Below are 19,903 nucleotides of genomic sequence, written 5' to 3'. Positions count from 1 at the left end.
ATTTTATTCATGATCATGGTCAATCAAATATTCATTGTTGCTTAAAAATTCCGTCGGGTTTGCGGAATGTTTACGAGTATTATGAGCTTTCCGTCTTACGAAGCTTATTGACTTAGAACGTAGTTTATTTTGGTTGAATGAGCGGTCGCCGCGGCACATGTGCACGACCCCCGAATAGTTCAGGGTGAAAGTATAAATAAACAAGGCTTGCTGATATCTGTCATCCGAAGAATTAGATTTATTTCGGCTCTGGCGGAAGTTGAAGGACCCTAGCCCGTCGTGACGCGACGATACATGCTTCGTCTACTGTTTTGTGAAGAGATAATGCTTACTTTCAGGATGTGTGTACCGTCGCATTGATCTTAATCCGAAGGAAGACTCGTTTGTCGTTTTATCAATGCTTACTTTACTTTTCGAGTTGTTGTTTTATTTGATTGCTCCTACATTAAATACATATTAGGTACAATGGCCAAATCGTGTGTGAAACTTGATAAAGCAAGCCTCAGAAAAGTGCAGAGTAACGATTTTTCAAGTCACCCGTACTAACGTACCCGTACCCACAAGGCATCCCATAAGAATTCTAACGTAATTTTTCCAATATTGTGGACCGCGATTCGGGTCCATCACACACGAATAAAAAACGACTTTTGTTTTTTTGCCGTAAGGGTGGGTGTTTTTTTGCTGAATTATGTTAATCCGGGAGTGACGCGGGCCGGGCCGCTACCGATATTTAAATACGCCCGTGCACTGGTAAACGATTTTTTTTGGAAACGCTTGACCCGAAGCTTTACGTCGTGTCCGAGTGGAACCTACATTTTACGAGGCTAAAACAGATGCCCGTATTTTGTCACTGACAATTTGTTTTGTCGCCCTTAAATACCGATGTTTTTCCTTCTTCTAAATACGCTGCGAGCGATAAATTGATGACCCCTATTAATCTCTTTTAAACACTTTCGTAGATTAACGACGTCTGATCAAATATAAACTTTGTTACTCACAAATTATATCCAAAATTAAGAATTAAGAACAGGATTAAGAACGAGTTCTTACCCTGAACTGAGTTTTCAAACCTTCTGAGTTCTGTATCATCTCTCCTCGGGGGCTATGATTTAATACAATTACGGAGGCCTTATTCGCTCTCGCAAAGTTTAACAATAGGTCCAAAGCAACAATTAACATTGCGCAATAAGAAATAGAGCGATAGGTGCGGACTTAAGTTAATTATTTCTGCTATTCCATTAGGAGCGAGCTCCCAAATTCTCCTCCCATTATTTCGTATCAATCCAATTATTTCCGTTAATTCTGTTAATGTTTGAATGGGATTTCCTATTTGTGCTATCAAAGCGATATAATACGCCTGCATTTTCAATGAAACAGAAACTGTCAATACTATTAGGTATATCGCAACGGTAGAGAAATAGGAGCAGTAGTCGACTTTTATTTGGCAGAAGTATCATGACATTTTTGCCACTTTTTACAGAACTGGCTTGGTTAAATCTCATGGTTTACTATTCTTCACGCAACAACGTTGAAGTGGAAATTGACATCTTTGGCGATTTGGCGCCCATTCCACAGAACAACGTTGAAATGAAATGAAATGTATTTATTTGTCAGAATGGTACATTGATGTGATCTTAAATTAGAATGAATGCAAGTTCCATATGAATGAAGTGGACTTAGTGGACATATGACATCTTTGGCGATTTGGCGACCATTCCACAGCATTTGCTATCAAAAAACAACACCTGTTACACCTGTCAAAAAAGCTGCGTTTGAGACTCTGGTTTCTCCACAATAGATAGATATCAAGATGTATGTATTTTAATCGTGAAAACTAATAACGGTAACGGTTTTGCAAATATTGAACCTAAATATTTGCATATTATACAGCGAAACAGACATAGTAACTGCAGATGAATCCGCTGATTGAAACGACGATAAAACAAATGGAGCGCTCAATTTTAATAGATTGAATGGATTTATGTTTCATTCCGTGAGCTTTAGCGTGAATAGCAGATGGATTTTGAATGAATGTTATTACAAAGTGGTTCCCTAAAACCGGAATTTCATCTGCAAACTGTCTATAGTTAATTAAATTGGAAATGTTTCACCCGCGCGCAGCTGTTGGTCTAACGCGTGCCCGTTTTTTTTACAGTATGCGCATAGTTTTGCAGCGGTATGAATTGATTTTCAATAGGTACGTTTGAAATGGTACGCTTTCGGCTTTCGACGAAGTGCAAAATTATCGTAGGTATATGATACTAAGTATGAGTAATAACATAATAGCATACCCTATTGTTAGCGACGTCGACTAGATAACCCAAAGGTACTGTTAACAGTGTTAACTTTCCCGAATGACGTCAGAAGTAGGTACCATAATACAAAACGACTTAAAAAGTGGGAATTAAGCGGGCAGCGTGGTGGGTACCATGTGACGTGGCGTTCACGCACGCGCTGCGCTATCGAGCCGCGACCAACTGTTGCGCGGCGGGGGCGGGGGCGCGTGACGTCATCGATGTACGTATGTGTGCGGTAATAACGTACTGTACAACAAGCACGTACTGAAAATCAGTAGGCTTTCTTACGAGGCGGAAATGAAAATGGATACGATTATGGATTAGATGTAGGTATCTAATAAAAACTTTAAACAGGTTTAATTAGAATTCGAAGGGAATAAATTGCTGATTATTGTAATTTCAAGCGTTGCTCACGGCTGACGTTTTTTTTTATGTTTTTTTACATCGATGAATCCTCAATGAATGAGTAGATATTTATTTTATAGATAACACAATGAGCGGTTGTGTATCCGCTTGTTATCAGATCCGCGGTTGTATATCAGATCTCGTCTAAAAATAGATATATATACTAATCTGCTTATATTTCCGTATTTTCCTGTACAACATTATTAAAATTCCATTTGAAAGCAAGAAAAGCAATCTAAGAGTTCAGTTAAATATCATTATTTAAAAGCAAATACTTAAGTATCAAGTTATTAAATTCACGATGAACACAAACGTTCTCTATTTAAATTAGGCATCACCTGCGCTGTTGACGGTACGAAACAAGCAGTATTCAAATAATTCACCGAATCGCTTTGACGTCTATTTCTAGCGGTAGGGACCTTTCAGAATTTCCATTTTATATTTTTTGTCAAGTGGACTCGCCCGGTGCGATGTTTGCATTTCCCTTTGCAACCGTACCTCCGCTGATACAAATAAAAATCCATTTATCTCGAGAGCCTTCCCGAAGATATTTCCTGTTTATCCAACTATGTAAGTACAAAAAGGTTATACATAAATGGTTAATCGCATGAAAGTAAGTAGGTATACAATTTCAAGCGACTCCGTTTATATTATTACCATGATTACAATTGGACGAGGGATCTCTATTCTCTACCTCGACTAGTCGTGTGCTGCCCTCATCCAAATTTGTAGGCTTAATTTTTGTTAATGGTTTTCCTACCATACCTACCTACCATAGCATAGTTTATCATCAATATTATCAAAACGTAATTAATCTAAGGAAATATTATATTTCACTCATGACTCAAATTAACAATGTTGTTCTCTCTAACTCAGACAAGAACCGTTTTCTTAGAAACGTTATTTGTAAGCAACCTTCAGTGATTTTATGTTTCACAAATTAAAAACAACCGTAAAAATGTCGACGCATAATATTTATGCCCAAACCCGCAGGGACGAGGGAGAAAAACGTCAGAATTTAAATTACCCGCGAACATACAACGCGGAGCGTACTAAGTATGCAAAATATAGGTTCTTTGTCAAAAGTTTGAGCGTGTTTGCGACGTGATGATTAGTCGTCAAGAAGCTCGCTCCCGCCCCCGACACCTGTCGAACTAAGCCAGACTGATTGGGACCCCCATTTTACTTGCAAATAACACAAATGTCTGCGCCACGGCACACGTGGTCCTCCGTTATTACTCCGCACAAATGCCACTATCTGCAATGCAAACACAATCATTTCGGAAACAATGTCTTATCGGATTGACAGTTCCGTGTCCGGAATGATGCAGGCAACAAAATGTGTCACGACAAAGTGCGAACCACCTCAAGGAATGGCTCGAAAGATCGTAAACGAAGTAACTTTCGGAGTAACCGTACAGCCGTCTAGGATTTTCCCAGTATTTTGGCAAATTTACGCGAGGGACTAAATGCTGTTTTACTGTAGGTACTACATACCTGGTCTACTGTGGGATGATTGTCAAATAAACGTAGGAACTTTTAGCGATGGTTTTTAGAATATTTCTTTTTAGCTTTTTTTGACATATAGCTGAGATTTAAACTACCTGATCGCGAAATTACCTGACGTTTTACTTGTCTGAACCTGTAAGTAATCGCACGAAAAAGTATCAAACTTCCTGTGGCAGACAGGCATTTAGGTATGCACCAAACCCAAAGTAAACGACTGTGAGGGCAGGAAACTAATAATGATAGAAATTTTATTCTTAAACACAGAATTTTGTCAGGACTTTCCAAACTTGTGTATGGCTACCCTCGGTACTCGGAACTATCTGACGATAAATCTCGGTTACACTACGGAACGGAGTTTTCGTTAACCAAACCGAGTGGTAATTCTCCGCGTAACAAAACTTAAATCCGACACTGGTCCCGCGGGGCCGCGGCCGTCTGTCGTATTTAATTATGGGACCAAGGACGGAGAGTATTCCATTTAAACGGACACGTTCTTCACAGCCGGCTACTTTGTGTTATTGCCGGTTGCAGGTCGATAATAGACGGTTTCATTCTTGTCATGTCGGTCCGTACGATTTTAAACGCCCCTGATTAATTCGTGAACTTAGGTGACATAACAACAACTTTGTGTTACTATTTCCAGATCACTTGCAATTGACGTAAGTCTTGAGTATTTTATAAAGACGTTCTTAATAGATTTCAATCTTAAATACGACTAGTTAGACCGAACACTATAAATATACCTCTTTATGTTTTTGACGCCCCTTTGCACCATTTGTGTCTCTGCTTGGCCATAAAATGGTTGGCTGGCAGAAGTGGTTGAGAATACCATTTGACATTAAGTTCGCTAATTGTAAATTGTAGTATGAATGCAATAAAGTTATTTAAATATGTACCTACACGGGTATATCCGTTCTCCTATAGGTATAAGTGCTTCACGTTCCAGTAGGTATGTTCCAAACCCAGACGTACGTAATCGTACATTTAATTAATTTAAAGTACAATTGAGCCAATTGGTCAGGTGACCGACTTAATGTGAACCCGTCCCCTGTAGGCAATAATCACACATTTCACACTTTTACAGCCACTTCATACATACTTGTTATAACGAGACGCTTCGCGAGCGGAGTGCGTCGATTACATTTTACAATGTCATCTGGACAACAAAGTAACTGAAAGGAAGGATTCGTTTTTATTGCGCTTTACGTGCTTTTAATATTACTAGCGCCGGAATACGGATATTCCCTAATAAAGCTCAGGTTAACTAGCTATGAAAACTTTGAAAGGACAATGCAATTATAATAAAAATGCTCGTTGCAATCATGTTAAAATGGCTAAAGCATTTTTAAAGGTGTATTGTGCGCGTTTTTTTCTGTTTTTACTTTGTTTTCATGCTCAAAGCGCGCTATTTAGGGTCATTTCAAAATAGTACAGTTGATTGTGTATTAATTACGTAGACAGCATTTTATATGTAAGTGGGGACTGGGGTAGGTAATTAAAACTAACACAGATAGTTAAAGTTTATGAACTTTTAATAACTAAGTTATCATTTCACCACGCCCGCTTATGTAGATAACTAGATGATCAATTGAATTAGGTTCCGATTGATTACATAAATTATAATAAATTATAATAAAATATATCGATATTAGGTACTTTAAGTAAAATTCATTCGTAATTTTGTCCATGTTCCATTATTTACCCATATGTTCGTAGGTAATTCTGTAAATCCACAGCTATATATGTTTATTCTGTCCAGTCAACAGCGCGTCCTTTCTGCGGCACGGCATTAGCGACGTTAACACGAAATTGCGGCAGTTTACACAAATTGGCACAATTGCCTGCGGACTCCACTCCACAGGATACCAATCGGTTTACGAAGCGAATTCGCTAAAATACCGCATTCTGCTAACAAGGTTGAGCCGCTTACATGAATATCTTATCAATCTTATAGCTTTGGAAAATAGTATAAATGTTTTGTAATAAGAGGGAAACGGGTTCATTTTGTTAGAAGGAAACATAAATGAACATAGACGCAGTAAAAATCTTCATTTGGTACTTATTCTATAATAAAATTATGTACACGAAATATTATTCACAAAAGTTCAAATTTTAAGCAGGCAACCATGCAACAGCCTTGCATGGAATTTGGAAATCGATTTTTAATACGAACGGAACGTTTCCGTTATCCTATTTTCTTGCTTTCAACTAAACCTATTTATATTTCAAGCTTAACGCAGACGTTCTTAGAAGTGAATGCTAGACAGAAAAGTAAATATCGACTTAGTAAGAATTCTCTAGTGGATTCCTCGAACATCTACACAGAAAAGAATGAATAGCCTAGTGTCAGAATAAGTCGCTTAGAGCAATTTCTTGGGAATATTATTTTCATAAAGAAATTATTATTAATATTTAAATTGAGCTATTCGAACTTTTATTTCAAAGCAAAGCTTTTATTTCAATAAAAAGAGAGAAGTGCTACTTCATACGAATAATACTGAATAAACTGGAAACTCAAATGATTCCAAACGAATGAAACTACCTGTTAAATTTTACGGCATTCCACAAATTACAGTAATTAACTTGTACTTACATAGTTTAATTTACTCACAAGTTTTATCGTTACCGAACGTAACGTTGCGCCTAAAGCGGAGCGAGTCGTCGTGTCAACGCCACGCAATTTATAGCTCTAATATGTTAACTAAATGTAAATAACATCACTACACATGTACCAAAACACAGCTATCGCGTAGGCACACGTTGCGAATTTCCTCCGCTACCTGAGCTTACTATCACTTGATAACGGGTTTAATTAAGGCACAGGTAGATAAACGTACGACTTTATGGTTTAAATACGTGTCGATGCTCAACTAAGCGGTCTTAATTGTAATATACAGGGAACTAGTTTGTTAATTTGTTAACAGATAATAAAGACAATATATGTAATTCCAATGAAATTTAGTTATATGCACGTGCGACTTATGTGAAACTACCATACAGATAAAATAAGCGTATTAATAATACATGTTCAAATCCTGGCTCGTACCAATGAGTTATTCGGAACTTATGTGCGAAATATAATTTGATATTTACCACTAGCTTTTCGGTGAAGGAAAACATCGTGAGGAAACCTGCATACATCTGCGAAGAAATTCAAAGGTGTATGTGAGGTCCCTAATCTGCATTGGGCTAGCGTGGGGACTATAGCCCAAGCCCTCTCGCGCATGAGAGGCGGCCTGTGCCCAGCAGTGGGACGTATTATTATTAATAATACATATTAAAATACAATTTTACCCTGAGTAGAGAAACGCGACACCCTTTATTTAATCTACATAACTAGACCGCAGGATAATGTCATATTTGTATGTGACTTGTAACAGGAGTACCAATTAAAATAATTACATAGCTAGCAGGAGCTGACCACGATATTTTGACTTATTAAACAACCGTCATCCATAAAGTAAGACGAACATTAAATCTAACATAAACAGAAGTGTACAAAAACTCTTCTAGTACCATAAAATGGGGTGAGTAGAGGCAAAACTGACAGTCAAACCTCGATAACATTTTATTTTTACATATGCAAACTGAATGGTGTATATAATAATGGTGGTGTGTGTGATGCTGTCCCGCAAGATAGATTTAAGATACATACATATAAGTAAATTTATGTTCCTAATGCTAACTTAACTTGTTATTAATTAGTGTACCTAATTTAGCTTAAGATTACTCTAGAGCGCACCGCCAACAAACTGTCTCACAGTTTGGGGAAACATTAGATTAAGGTACTAAAATACTGTATTTTTATGTAAATTTTCAATAATAAAAAAAAAATAAGTGTTCCGGAAGTTTGTATTTTAAGTTTTATTTTATTTTGGGTAGTTCCATTTCATAACTTTGACGATAAACAGAAAATCCCACCTCACCCCGTAGTCCCTCGTAATTGGGGTGAGATGGATTTCATACAAAGGTGATTTTGGAAGATTGTTGGATCGTTTTTTTTTATTATGAGTATTACTATAGCTCCATTTTAAATTGGAAAACATTATTTTTGTAGCAGTAGCCTTAAAATCTCATCTCACCCCCCTTTCATACCTTCTCTCCCCATCCATAACCCAACTCTCCCCGCGAACCCTACTCACCCCATTTTACGGTAATCTGTATAGTTTTTGTTTCTCTTCTTAGTCACAATAATTTCCTTACCCATTCAATTGGCATAAAAATTCGGACAAGAACACAGCAAAAACGTTTTCCTTTGCTACGTGGATATGTGTTTTTATCAAGATGTACTTCATCAATACAGTTACACGGTGTTTGTTGATCTGACTGGCCCCCGCCGGGCCGAGTCTAGATCGTACGAGTCGTTCGACAGCATGCGAGTCGATTAAGGGTGCGTGCTCGGAATCGGTATTCGCTCATTACTCCACCCTATTCATTACCGCGGCTGAATAACTAATAGGCCACGTCTTAACACGTCTCGGAGAGAGCAGTTATTTTCAATGAAATCGCCTCGTCCGGATCGTTCCGCGACTCGAGTCGGGATGAGGACATTATTAACACTCATTCCTGTTAGGGATAGTCGTTCCAACTACATATATGAGTTTGTTTATCTAGAGAAAAATCCATAGGAAACTTGAAGTGGACTTTTACAAAACTTGGAGGACTCTCTGCTTGATAAAAGTTGTTAAAGTAATATGATGAGTGAAAACTTCAGTAATAGGCGGAGGATCGAATCGAAAAGAGGGGTTGATTTGTAGAAAAACATTTACCTACCTAAGTAAACATATCCAGGATACAGGCCTGAAGTAACAGTGGTAGGTATTTGTTTTGAAAGAATGAGGCATGGTTACAGGCGAAAATTGAGTACTTACCTTTTTACAGAAAAGGTTTCAGAGGAGTGGAATTACCTAATTATGTAAGCGATTATGAAAAACAGTAGAAACAGATTATTTGCTATTTAGCTATGTCAATGAGAGTCACATGTACAGCGAGAAATTCATTAAAAAGTGGCCATACATTCGCAGCTGGGTGTACTTAAATAATTAAAAGTGAAACCTTACCATGTGCAAAGTTAAATTGTGATTATGTTGTTAGGCTAGCACATGATAAGATATCAATGATGTCATAAACTCTTAATCAATATGTAAGGGGGCGTTTTTAATTCTGGGTATAGTTTCAGATTATGTTTATGCTTTCAATTTCCACTAATGGACGCATTAGACATCCTTTCATGGAATAAAGGAAACGATTTATGGGTGTTAAGTCCCCACACTGATATATTCGTCATGATAGAATCTATTTGTTCCAGTACACGGGTGCGTCGATAGGCGGCGGGTGCGCGACGGGCGCGCGGGTTCCGACGGCGTCGTCGCCGGCCAACACGGCGTCCTCGTCCTCCTCGAACACGGGGTCGGCGGGCGGCACGCGCTCCACCAGCCTGAGCACGGCGCCGCCGCCGCCGGCGTCGTCGGCCTCCACCACCGGCGCCGCTGGCGAGCAGCTCAGCCGCACCAACCTCTATATACGCGGCCTCAGCCAGAACACCACCGATAAGGACCTAGTCCAAATGTGCCAGATGTAAGCATGATACCATAAGCGAGTTATTTAGTGATAGTTAAGCTGGATACAAATTATCGGACGCGGCTGACGGACGCGGCTCACAGCCGCGACTTATAGGTATCTAGATAATGAATATACACTGAACTGTGCAAACTATCGGAGGTAAGCCGTGGACGTAACATTGAGCCTTCGGACATCCGACAGAAATCTGGCGCGCTGGATGTTCCTGACTGTGCACACTTTTATGTCGCGCGCGTCAGCTTTATTGTCGTCCTTCCGTCCGCCCTCGTCGTCTGGCGGGAGGCATTTATTGTTATGCATTGTGAAATGTGAGAAATCCAGATAAAAATTCTGTATTTTGAATTATAAAATGGTTAGGTAAGAGCAGCTACCATGCTACCAGTCGCCATTATTTATTATATAAATGTATCTAAAAGTCTACAAAAATCCAAAACAAATGACATACCTATTTAATTTGTCATTCACATGTCGTAATTAAGCATTTTCCTGTAGGTCCTAGTCCAAGTGGATTGCTCTACCTACGCCGTATTTTAAAATTTAAAGCTTCACTAATTCTGGATTAGCGTCGGCATTCGCCCCTCTGCAATAATTAATATCTCTTTTCAACGAGGGATTTTTGATTATTTATCGTATTACTTAAACAAACCCTAAATGTTGACTCTCTTTTCAGGTATGGTAACATAATCTCGACTAAAGCAATATTGGATAAAAATACGAATAAATGTAAAGGTAAACAACATTCATTCCGTACGTTTTTCCTTACACTATCATAGTCTATGAATTATTATACGTACTTATTGTAAAAGTCTGTGCATAGTTATTTCACGTATGTATATAAATTATATCTTTCTATATATTAAAATTAATAGATTGTGCATCAAGGGAACTATTCGTGATTGAATTATTTAATATAATATTATTTTCTAGAATACCATATACCCTCATTAACCTAAGCCATCTATGGTGAGACTTTTTTCCAATATATGCACGAACACTAGTTTCAATTTGATTCATATTTATAATGTTCTCATACTATGATATGTTTATTTCACATACGTGTTATTTTATTTGTAGTTCATCATCTTTATTCTATAATGCACAAAGCACAGATGGATACAGATTACGTTCAACGCACAAGATGTTTTACTCTCACCTCGATTTGACAATTGCATTTTCATTCCGCTACTTACGAGTAGGCAATTAATGTTATTAGTTACATAATCATAGGTTGCATATTTCATATATTTAATACCTTACATACCTATGATAACCACGCATGATTCACTGTCAATATAATGTTGATAAGTTTTGTGCGCAGGCCATTTACTATAGAAATATTTCACTTTTGTTTCCACAGGTTACGGTTTTGTAGATTTTGAGACAATCGCGTCAGCGGAGGCAGCTGTAAAAGGATTACAAGCCAAAGGTGTTCAGGCCCAGATGGCTAAAGTGGGTATCTGGTTCCTGCGTAGACTGAACCGTGTACGTTGTGCATGCAAGTAATACTATTATGACTAACCGCCTGCTCCTACTCCGCTGTCTCATCCTTCTTTCTGCTCCGTTCGACTGTACCTTCTTCTCTCATCAGCGTTAGCCGACTCTCTCCGCTCTCCTCTCACAGATTGTTTAATTCTATAGAGGACACGACACTCTTAATGAGTTATGTTCCCGGATTATTATAATTTTACGCAGTCGGTCGCGACCTTCTATTAATAATTTTCGCGGTATGCAAAATTTGCCCTTAATATTGTACCGTTAAAACGTTTTTTTATTATACCTACTTCCAACTGGAGAACTGTTATTATACGAGGACAATAGAAACATCAATAGAATTATAATGAATGATACCATTAATGAATGATCCCGTTCCTGCTTAAGAGTGGCGTATCGCTTGTAGTATTATTTAATCTGTGTTCCCGCATCCTGACTAATCAAACCTAAGACTGCAGCATTGGTCCGACCCTTCGATCCGTCTACCCTTATTTATAGCTTTAGTGAGTACTTTCCCCCTTGTCTATTTCAAATGCTGATACCATTTTAAATATAAGCATTTTAAAGTAAAGTCGTGTTCTTTGTCTATTGTAAAATCTAGATTTGAAATGCATAGTAGCAGCAGCATCCTACCCTTGTTAATCAAGGTGAATAGTGTAACTGTAAAAGTCAAGATAATGCCTATGTCTTTTTGATTCAATAGATTCGTTGAACTGTCTAGATGAAGTAGGCCCTGTGTTTAGATACCTAACTGTGCGCGTAAATTGGAATGTGTCAGTTGTAACGTGTCACCCTTGTGCGCTGGCCATCATTCATCCGCCAGTGGCACGGGGACCAGAGTAGTTTCAGTCAGCGTTTTCGAACAGACCCATGTAACACTAATGTGTTGTGAGTATTTACCTTATCCCTCCAGAGGTACGCCATTTCGACGCCAATTTAACGCTTTCTTAATCTATTTTAAACATTGTTTCGATTCTGTACGTCGTATGCTTAAGCGTTAAAATTAACAATAGTATGTCGCTACTGGGCTCTGGGTATTCTATGCTTACAATATGTAACTAGCAATAATATGTGTATGCAAATTAACTAGCTTCATAATCTCTTGCTGATGTCTAACGCCCATCTCGACTACGTATTCCTATAGCATATTAGATCTATCTGCTGATTTACGTCAACGCTGGCTTCAGTGTCTAGATAATCTATGCGGGCTTCAAGCTAACTTTAACATACTTGGAACAACCTTCCCTTCACTGTGACTACATGCGATCAATGCTTAGAGTATCAGTATCGTGCGGTACAGTCCACTCGATGTACAGTTTGTATCATGTTCGTATGCGGTCAGCGCCATTACATATACGTTTCTGTACAAATATGGAAGCCGTTCATGTCTTTACATAACAATAACACAACTACATATTTAGAAAGTAGATTCCAATTCGCATTGCCGCTGACTGTAATTCGATCACTTTGAAACACTCCGGTGCCGTAAAGGAACTCATAATGAATAACAATTTACAATCACATTACGAGTAAACTCTCAAACGTAAAGTCAATAAAATAATCTACTTGCGCGTTTTCAATTACCAAAGTGAAGCAATTAAATAAAGTCTCTAAGGTATAACACCGGAGGATATACTACGTTTTAACACCTTCAACACGGCACCTTACAACCTGCCTATAAAGCGGATGTATAAAATTACTCATAAGGAATTATGGGGTCATGAAATTTACATCCGAATAAACATTTACGGTTTCGCAAAACCCGGAGCAAATTCTATCTGCCCTGCTTCAAAAGAGCTACTTTCGTAATTGGAATCGCGCTTTGAAAAAGCCTTTTCACATCGAATTCACACCGGATACGGTCTAGATTGAGCCCGCATCGGTAACATTACTCAATAGACGAGCATCATTTCTCGACCATCGCTTCGGCGATTCACTATCAGTGTAACGTCGAAATCCGTAACAGTGAAATTAAACTTATACTGTTTAGCCTAGGGTTACCAGATGACAGGAATTTTCCTGACATGTCAGGAATTTTGGCCTTTTGTCAGGAATGGGGACGGAACACGAAAATGTCAGGATTTTTTTGAATTGATATACTTTTTTTATAAAGTACCTTTTTATTTACTTTACATGTTTTTAGAAATCGAAATCATGTCTAATATTCGCATTTGCAAAGATAACAATACAATAAAAAGTATCCTCTGCCTTTGTGATTAAAATTAATGTAGGTAAAACATCTTGTTTAATCGGACTAAATTTAACTACTAACTCACCAAAATAATATAATTGCACTTTTATAATTAGGGCCGTGTACTGCGTTGATGCGGCTATCGGCTCAATCGGGTGGCCATCGCTAACGGCTAGACCCCCCCCCCCCCACGTCGTCAAATATATGACAGGAAATTCTAAATTTGTATCTGGTAACCCTAGTTTAGCCTGAGGCATATACTCGGTAAAGTGCGGCCACCGAGCACGAAAAGTTTCGTACCTACTGAACATGAACTATCTACAAGTCTCTGTTACATTGATACCTCCTGCTGTCGCATGCAGTCAATAAAGATGCGCATTTGCTACGGCTATGTAATTGTGGGCGATCAATAGTTACATACAAGCGGAATTTTTCGTGCCCTGTGTCCCTCGACGTCGTTAAATCCGTGTGACTGAAATCTAAAATAAATCTCCACCGTAACCTCTAGAATTCTGTGTGTACAGGCTTAATTTCCTCTCCAGCGGTCAGGTTCTTCACATTCCCTTCGGGGCTTCCGTTTACAGCAACAAGAGCAAGACCCCACGAACCTGTATATGGCGAACTTGCCACCGCACTTCAAGGAGAACGACGTGGACCAGCTGCTGGCCAAGTTCGGGCAGGTGGTGTCTACGAGGATCCTGCGCGACACGCATGGGCACAGCAAAGGTGTCGGCTTCGCGCGCATGGAGTCTAGAGAGAAGTGCGAGCAGATCATACAGGTAATCACTTGACTTTGATCAATATACTTACCCTTTTGTTTAGCTGCGACGCACACAGAATATTTATTTGTATAAAACAGTATTTATATGTATTTTGTCATATTTTTCTATTTTGTAAAAATCTGTCTCTTATTTGATTCTGTTTTTTCTGGATTGTTTTTTGTATTTGAATATTCTTTGTGTATTGTGGCAAATAAATAAACAGATTATCTACCTATCCTACCTATATAATATATATAAATATAAGCGATAATAGGGTACCTTTTGAAAACGACACAAATGTTTCTATTAAATCACAGTAGTCTGCATACTAATATCCAACCAAGGAATTTATTAAAAAAACTGCCTTTCAATGCTTGTCTAAGAAATAATTTATAACTATGTCTAATTACGTTTAACCTTTTTTTATTTTTTCATTGTTTATAAACTTCTTGCTGCCGTTGCGATTTGCCCAAGGTTTTTAGTAAGGAACTGTAACAATATACCACCTGGTTTCCAGATGTTCAACGGCAACCCGATCCCCGGAGCCAAGGAGCCGCTCCTGGTGAAGTTCGCAGACGGCGGCAACAAGAAGAAGGCGCTCTACAACAAGCAGGACGGCAACAACGGCCGCGCGTGGCGGGACAACAACGACTCCCTCACTCAGGTACTAGACAACACCTCAGCCGGTACACATGAAGACGGCGGCAACAAGAAGAAGGCGCTCTACAACAAGCAGGACGGCAACAACGGCCGCGCGTGGCGGGACAATAACGACTCCCTCACTCAGGTACTAGACAACACCTCAGCCGGTACACATGAGACCTGCAGTGTGCGCTACATATTCTACAGCACCACACTTTCCCATTGAACATTCGATACTTTAATGTATAGGGACAATCCGAATTTGTTATCACATCGAATGTATTTTGACGTCACATGGCGACCCTGCTAGGATTCGAAAGTGGAATTTTCTAATAAAAGTCTCAGTGTCAGATTTAGTTGATAACGCTTATTTACCTATCGCTTATCAGTCCATTTATACGGTGAGCCGGTTATAAATTTTAATTGAAAAGCAAAGGGCACATTTTTCAAAAGTATTTAGTTGCAATAAATAATAAATAAATAAATATTATAGGACATTATTACACAAATTGACTAAGCCCCACGGTAAGCTCAAGAAAGCTTGTGTTGTGGGTACTCAGACAACGATATATATAATATACAAATACTTAAATACATATAAAACAACCATGACTCAGGAATAAATATCTGTACTCATCGCACAAATAAATGCCCTTACTGGGATTCGAACCCAGGACCGCGGCTTCACAGGCAGGGTCACTACCCACTAGGCCAGACCGGTCGGTCAAAAAATGCAATTGGGCAATGAAGCCCAAAGCTCCTGCTACTACCGTGGATTACCAAAACATTGATCACGTAGTACTTACAGGCGATGGGGGTCGGCGGCGTGTACGCGGGCAACGTGAGCGCGGGCGCGGGCGGGGAGTGCGGGGTGTACCGCGGCGGCAGCGTGTACGGGGTGGCGGCGTTCCACCCGCACCAGCTGCACCACCACCACCACGCCACGCCCGCCACCTGGCTGGCGCCGTACGCCGCGCTGCTGCCGCCCCAGCACCCGCCGCACCACGCCGCGCACCCCGCGCATCCCACGCACATACCCATCGACTCTGTGCCTAGCCAATACGTAAGTACATGTCATTACAACGTCTTTTCCTTATTTTAAATTAAAGAAAAGATAGAACAACGTTTCGGGCAAGATTCGATCTCGCGGTCTTTAAATTAACTTCTGAAATATCTCTAGCAGAGGTATCTGCTTAGTAAAATTACTCCATTCTTTTATTCACCATTTGATTCTGAATGGCGTCCGCATCGTAATGCTCGATCCAACGTAGAGTATAACGGCGTTAAAATGAAGGAGGACTTAATATCGAGTCAACATTTATCATATACATATATATAATTTTATCTATTTAAAACCGAAGTAGGTACAATCAATTATATCTTTGAATTTAGAAATATATACTGCACATATTTTTCAAAATATATATTTAACTACACAGCATCTTTGAAAATTAAGACAAAAAAACATAGCCACACACGATTCATCGGCCGATTTTATAGGTATATCAAAAACGAAATATAGGAATGGAGAATTCAGTCGAAGTGAAAGCGAGACTGACGCAAATTCTCTGTTTTCCAGGTAAACTGGGACAGCTTAAGGCCGGATAATGAATTATACGTGAGTGTCGATATGAACTTGCTATCAGAGCCGTATCCTATGCTTTGCCCCGCTGTGCCCACTCGCCCCCGCTACCCTCGCACTCGCTGTGTCTGGCAGATGGTACGTGTAGTGTGTAACATGTGCCGGTTGTGTTTCAGTACTTCGCGTCGCACCCGTACCAGTACTTCGCGGGCCCCACGCCGCCCATTATCCAGATGCCGATGGAAAGCGAGCACGCGTCGACAGCGGCGTCTCCGGACGAGGCCTACCAGCCGTACCCGCCCAAGTAGACCCCACATGCTGACAATCCGTGCTGTACACGAGCCAAAAATCAAAGCAACTGTGACTTTTTACAATGTTAATTTGTTTTAGTTTTAATTTGCGGCCGTTATAGACTTCATCGAAAGCTCCGCTCGCGCGACTCGCGTCGCCGGCGCTTTGTCTAGTTGTTAAGCCCGACTTGTACTCGGGAGTCGGTCTCTCGTATTTATTTGGTGGCGGCGCCCGGCCCGGCATCCTCTCGGCTTCGTGCTATCGTTCGATTCGCTGTGATGTTTTGATGAGGTCTTTTGACGGCTCGACGAGAGGATTTGATGTATAGATATAGCTGCAATTTTTAAATGTGTTTTTACATTATAATTTTATTATTGTTTTATGAAATTTCAAATTTAAGATTTTAGGCGGAGGTTTTGAACATGTTGACAAGATTATTTAAGATAGTTAGGTATTTATTTTAGCATAGTATATATAATTTCATGAACTTTTAAATTTAGACATGTCCTCTGGGCGGGCATTATTCACAATCATAATTTTTAACGCAGTGTCATATTTGAATTTGTAAGATAGCCGGACTGTTTGTAAATCGGATGTAAATCAGAATCACAAGAAACCGTGCAATCCGTATATGACGAGTCTTGTAACTGCGAGGAGGTATTATTTGTTTGCGATTAGCGGATAGTTTATGTAACCGTTAACATCGGAGCAGTTAGAAAGCAATATCTGCGCGAGGTTGGATAGAAGGATGAAAAGGTCATATCATGTGGAATCAAAAGTGTTAGTACGTCTACGGACGATGTATTGTAAAGAGTACCATTGTTAAAGAAAGTTATGTGTGTATTGGCTAAGAAGGGTGGAAACACCGAATAGGTTTTGTACGATAATAATGCCGAAGATTTAGAATCTTCCAAGCTAAGTATTTATAAAATACAGTTAAAAAAAACGTTTATGATGTCAAGTCGTGGTTGGACAGCAGCGGGACGGTGGATAGAGATGAAATTGTGATAGAGCAAACACTCGCGGGATTTAGTTCTGTTTTAATTCCTTCAAATATTGAATATTATTTACCTTAATCACTTGGTAGGATTTGCTCTATCAACATTTTCGACAGTTATTAATGTGTTTGGCATGGTGCTTTAATATTTTATTTTAAAAGTGGCACTATTCCTGCCTATTATACAGTATTATGTACCTTAAAACATTCATATACCGGTGCAGTCTTCCAAGGATCGCAATACTTACCTAACTTTAAAGATGTTTGTGTTATACGAGAATGTAATAAGTAGACGCTAATGAAACTATGTGCCTCTCGAACTCGGCAAACCCTCGACAAGGATGGCACGACGACCATCCCACTCTTACGTACCCGGTTCTAATTCATCACAACGTTCACAACGCCACAACTAGGTGTGTACTTTTCGCCTTTTATCATAAGCAATTTAAGAAGATCTGCTTAGTTTTTCATTGTTAATTTCTCGCCGTAGACAATAGTAAGTATAAAGGATAACTATATTAATTCAAAATACGTACTTTTCAAATACGACGTCGTTGCCAAACCCAGAACAGACTGAATTAATTTATATGTACTGTATCGCGCGTACTGATGCGCTGGCCGGCAGAGCCGAGAGCTCGCTTGCACTTGCTGCGAACTAGCAATAAGCAGTTGTATGTAGTCTATATATACATTTTACGCGTCTATACACATTTTTGTACGTCGTCGGAAACTCATGTTCGACTACGTGATAGAGTGATCCTTTTTTGAGAATCATCTACTAAGTCAACTGTAGCTGTTATTTTGTAGGCGGTCGGCACATTCCAGTAGAGAACTCCAAACAAAATTCCACGATTGATTTCCACATTATAAAATGTATCGGATTTGAAATCCAAAGTATAAACATCGTTTTGGTGTAAACGAACACTTTTTGTACCATCACGTAGGTTTTGGGTACACTTTATGACTTTATATAAAATTTGATATTTTTATATTGAATATATATAAATTATACATGGATATGTATATACATTGTTGATGGGTACGAGTAAAAGCCTACTATATCGCAACTGTTTAATTCTATTTTGGCACGTCAAGAGTTTCATCAGAACCAACGTATACAAATCATTAAAGTCGAGTAAGAAGTAGGAAAATATTTATACAACTCAGGGACTGAAGACTAGTTAAATGTTTGATATATTAACTGTATTTTAACAGACGATTAAGCGTGACCCCTTTATTCAAAACCTGTAATCTCCGACTTTTGATAAACAATACAGGAACAGAGAGACTAGATGGCAGCAGGTTTTGAATGAATTACGTAGATTTTGAAGGAATAAGTAGATCTGTATATGTTTCGTTTCCTGGTTTCCTGTAAACGGCTGAACTTGTAATGTTCCGCGAAGCGACGGTCGGAGCGCGCTGCGCGCCGCGGCCGCTGTCACAGCTGACTGCCTCACTCACTACTACCACAAAATAGATACAGTACAGAAGTCAATCACATGTATGTACTTCACTTTTCATACCTACGCTCGGCGGTCGCTCTAGGGTTGTCAACTATGATTTATGCACAAAAAACTATCGTAGTAACGTGATAGTGGCACTCGTATCTAGTAGTGGCCGGGGCGGGGTGCATAGGTACCTACCTACCTAACTGTTCTGTTTAACGTTAAAACGAACCATCGAAATACAAGCAGATACTTACCTCTCTGAAACCACTGGTAGCTTAAAAAACGACAATTCATCGTTTTATGTCACTGGTCCCAACCGGTCCGAGATATCGTGTCCGTGAGCAGTGTCTATGTGTGCGTTGCTCGAGCGCACTTTGTATGTAGGTTGATTTCTGTACTGTATCTATTTTGTGCTACTACCCTCATATCGGTTCGTACAACTCAACTCACATCACAAAGGCTAACGGAAAGTGAGATTTTTATTAGTGTTACATTCAAACCATAATACTCCGTAGATCAGTGTTATGTGCGTATAATTTCTGATCGAGCCAAATTAATGGAACTGACTATAAAACCGCCTTTACTTCTTGTGACGAGTAACCATGAAGTGCAATGTAGTACCGTGCGAGTCGTGGTACTTAGTTAAGTAGATGTTGCGTGTGTTGGGTTGTTTAGTGTTGACGTACACTGTGGCTTCCTGTAATTGCAG

The 19,903-nt window shown here is 39.3% G+C and overlaps 1 protein-coding gene across 5 annotated transcripts in view; it reads left to right on the top strand.

Annotated features, from left to right (window-relative positions):
* LOC134652974 (protein alan shepard) overlaps positions 1–17,462 on the top strand; it is a 208,665-nt gene extending 191,203 nt beyond the window's left edge. For 2 of the 5 annotated variants that reach the window (XM_063508233.1, XM_063508237.1), the window contains exons 3-10: positions 9,520–9,788; positions 10,462–10,520; positions 11,149–11,273; positions 14,058–14,252; positions 14,752–14,898; positions 15,676–15,939; positions 16,456–16,494; positions 16,635–17,462. In XM_063508233.1, the coding sequence (XP_063364303.1) occupies positions 9,520–9,788; positions 10,462–10,520; positions 11,149–11,273; positions 14,058–14,252; positions 14,752–14,898; positions 15,676–15,939; positions 16,456–16,494; positions 16,635–16,766 (1,230 nt within the window). In that variant the 3' untranslated portion in view covers positions 16,767–17,462. The remainder of the gene's footprint in view (positions 1–9,519; positions 9,789–10,461; positions 10,521–11,148; positions 11,274–14,057; positions 14,253–14,751; positions 14,899–15,675; positions 15,940–16,455; positions 16,495–16,634) is intronic. The other 3 variants (XM_063508235.1, XM_063508234.1, XM_063508236.1) reach the window with 3 other exon arrangements.
* Positions 17,463–19,903: the final 2,441 nt, after the last annotated feature.

Source organism: Cydia amplana, chromosome 12, assembly GCF_948474715.1.
Source record: "Cydia amplana chromosome 12, ilCydAmpl1.1, whole genome shotgun sequence".
Lineage (NCBI taxonomy): Eukaryota > Metazoa > Arthropoda > Insecta > Lepidoptera > Tortricidae > Cydia > Cydia amplana.
This window is presented reverse-complemented; position numbering and strand designations above follow the sequence as displayed.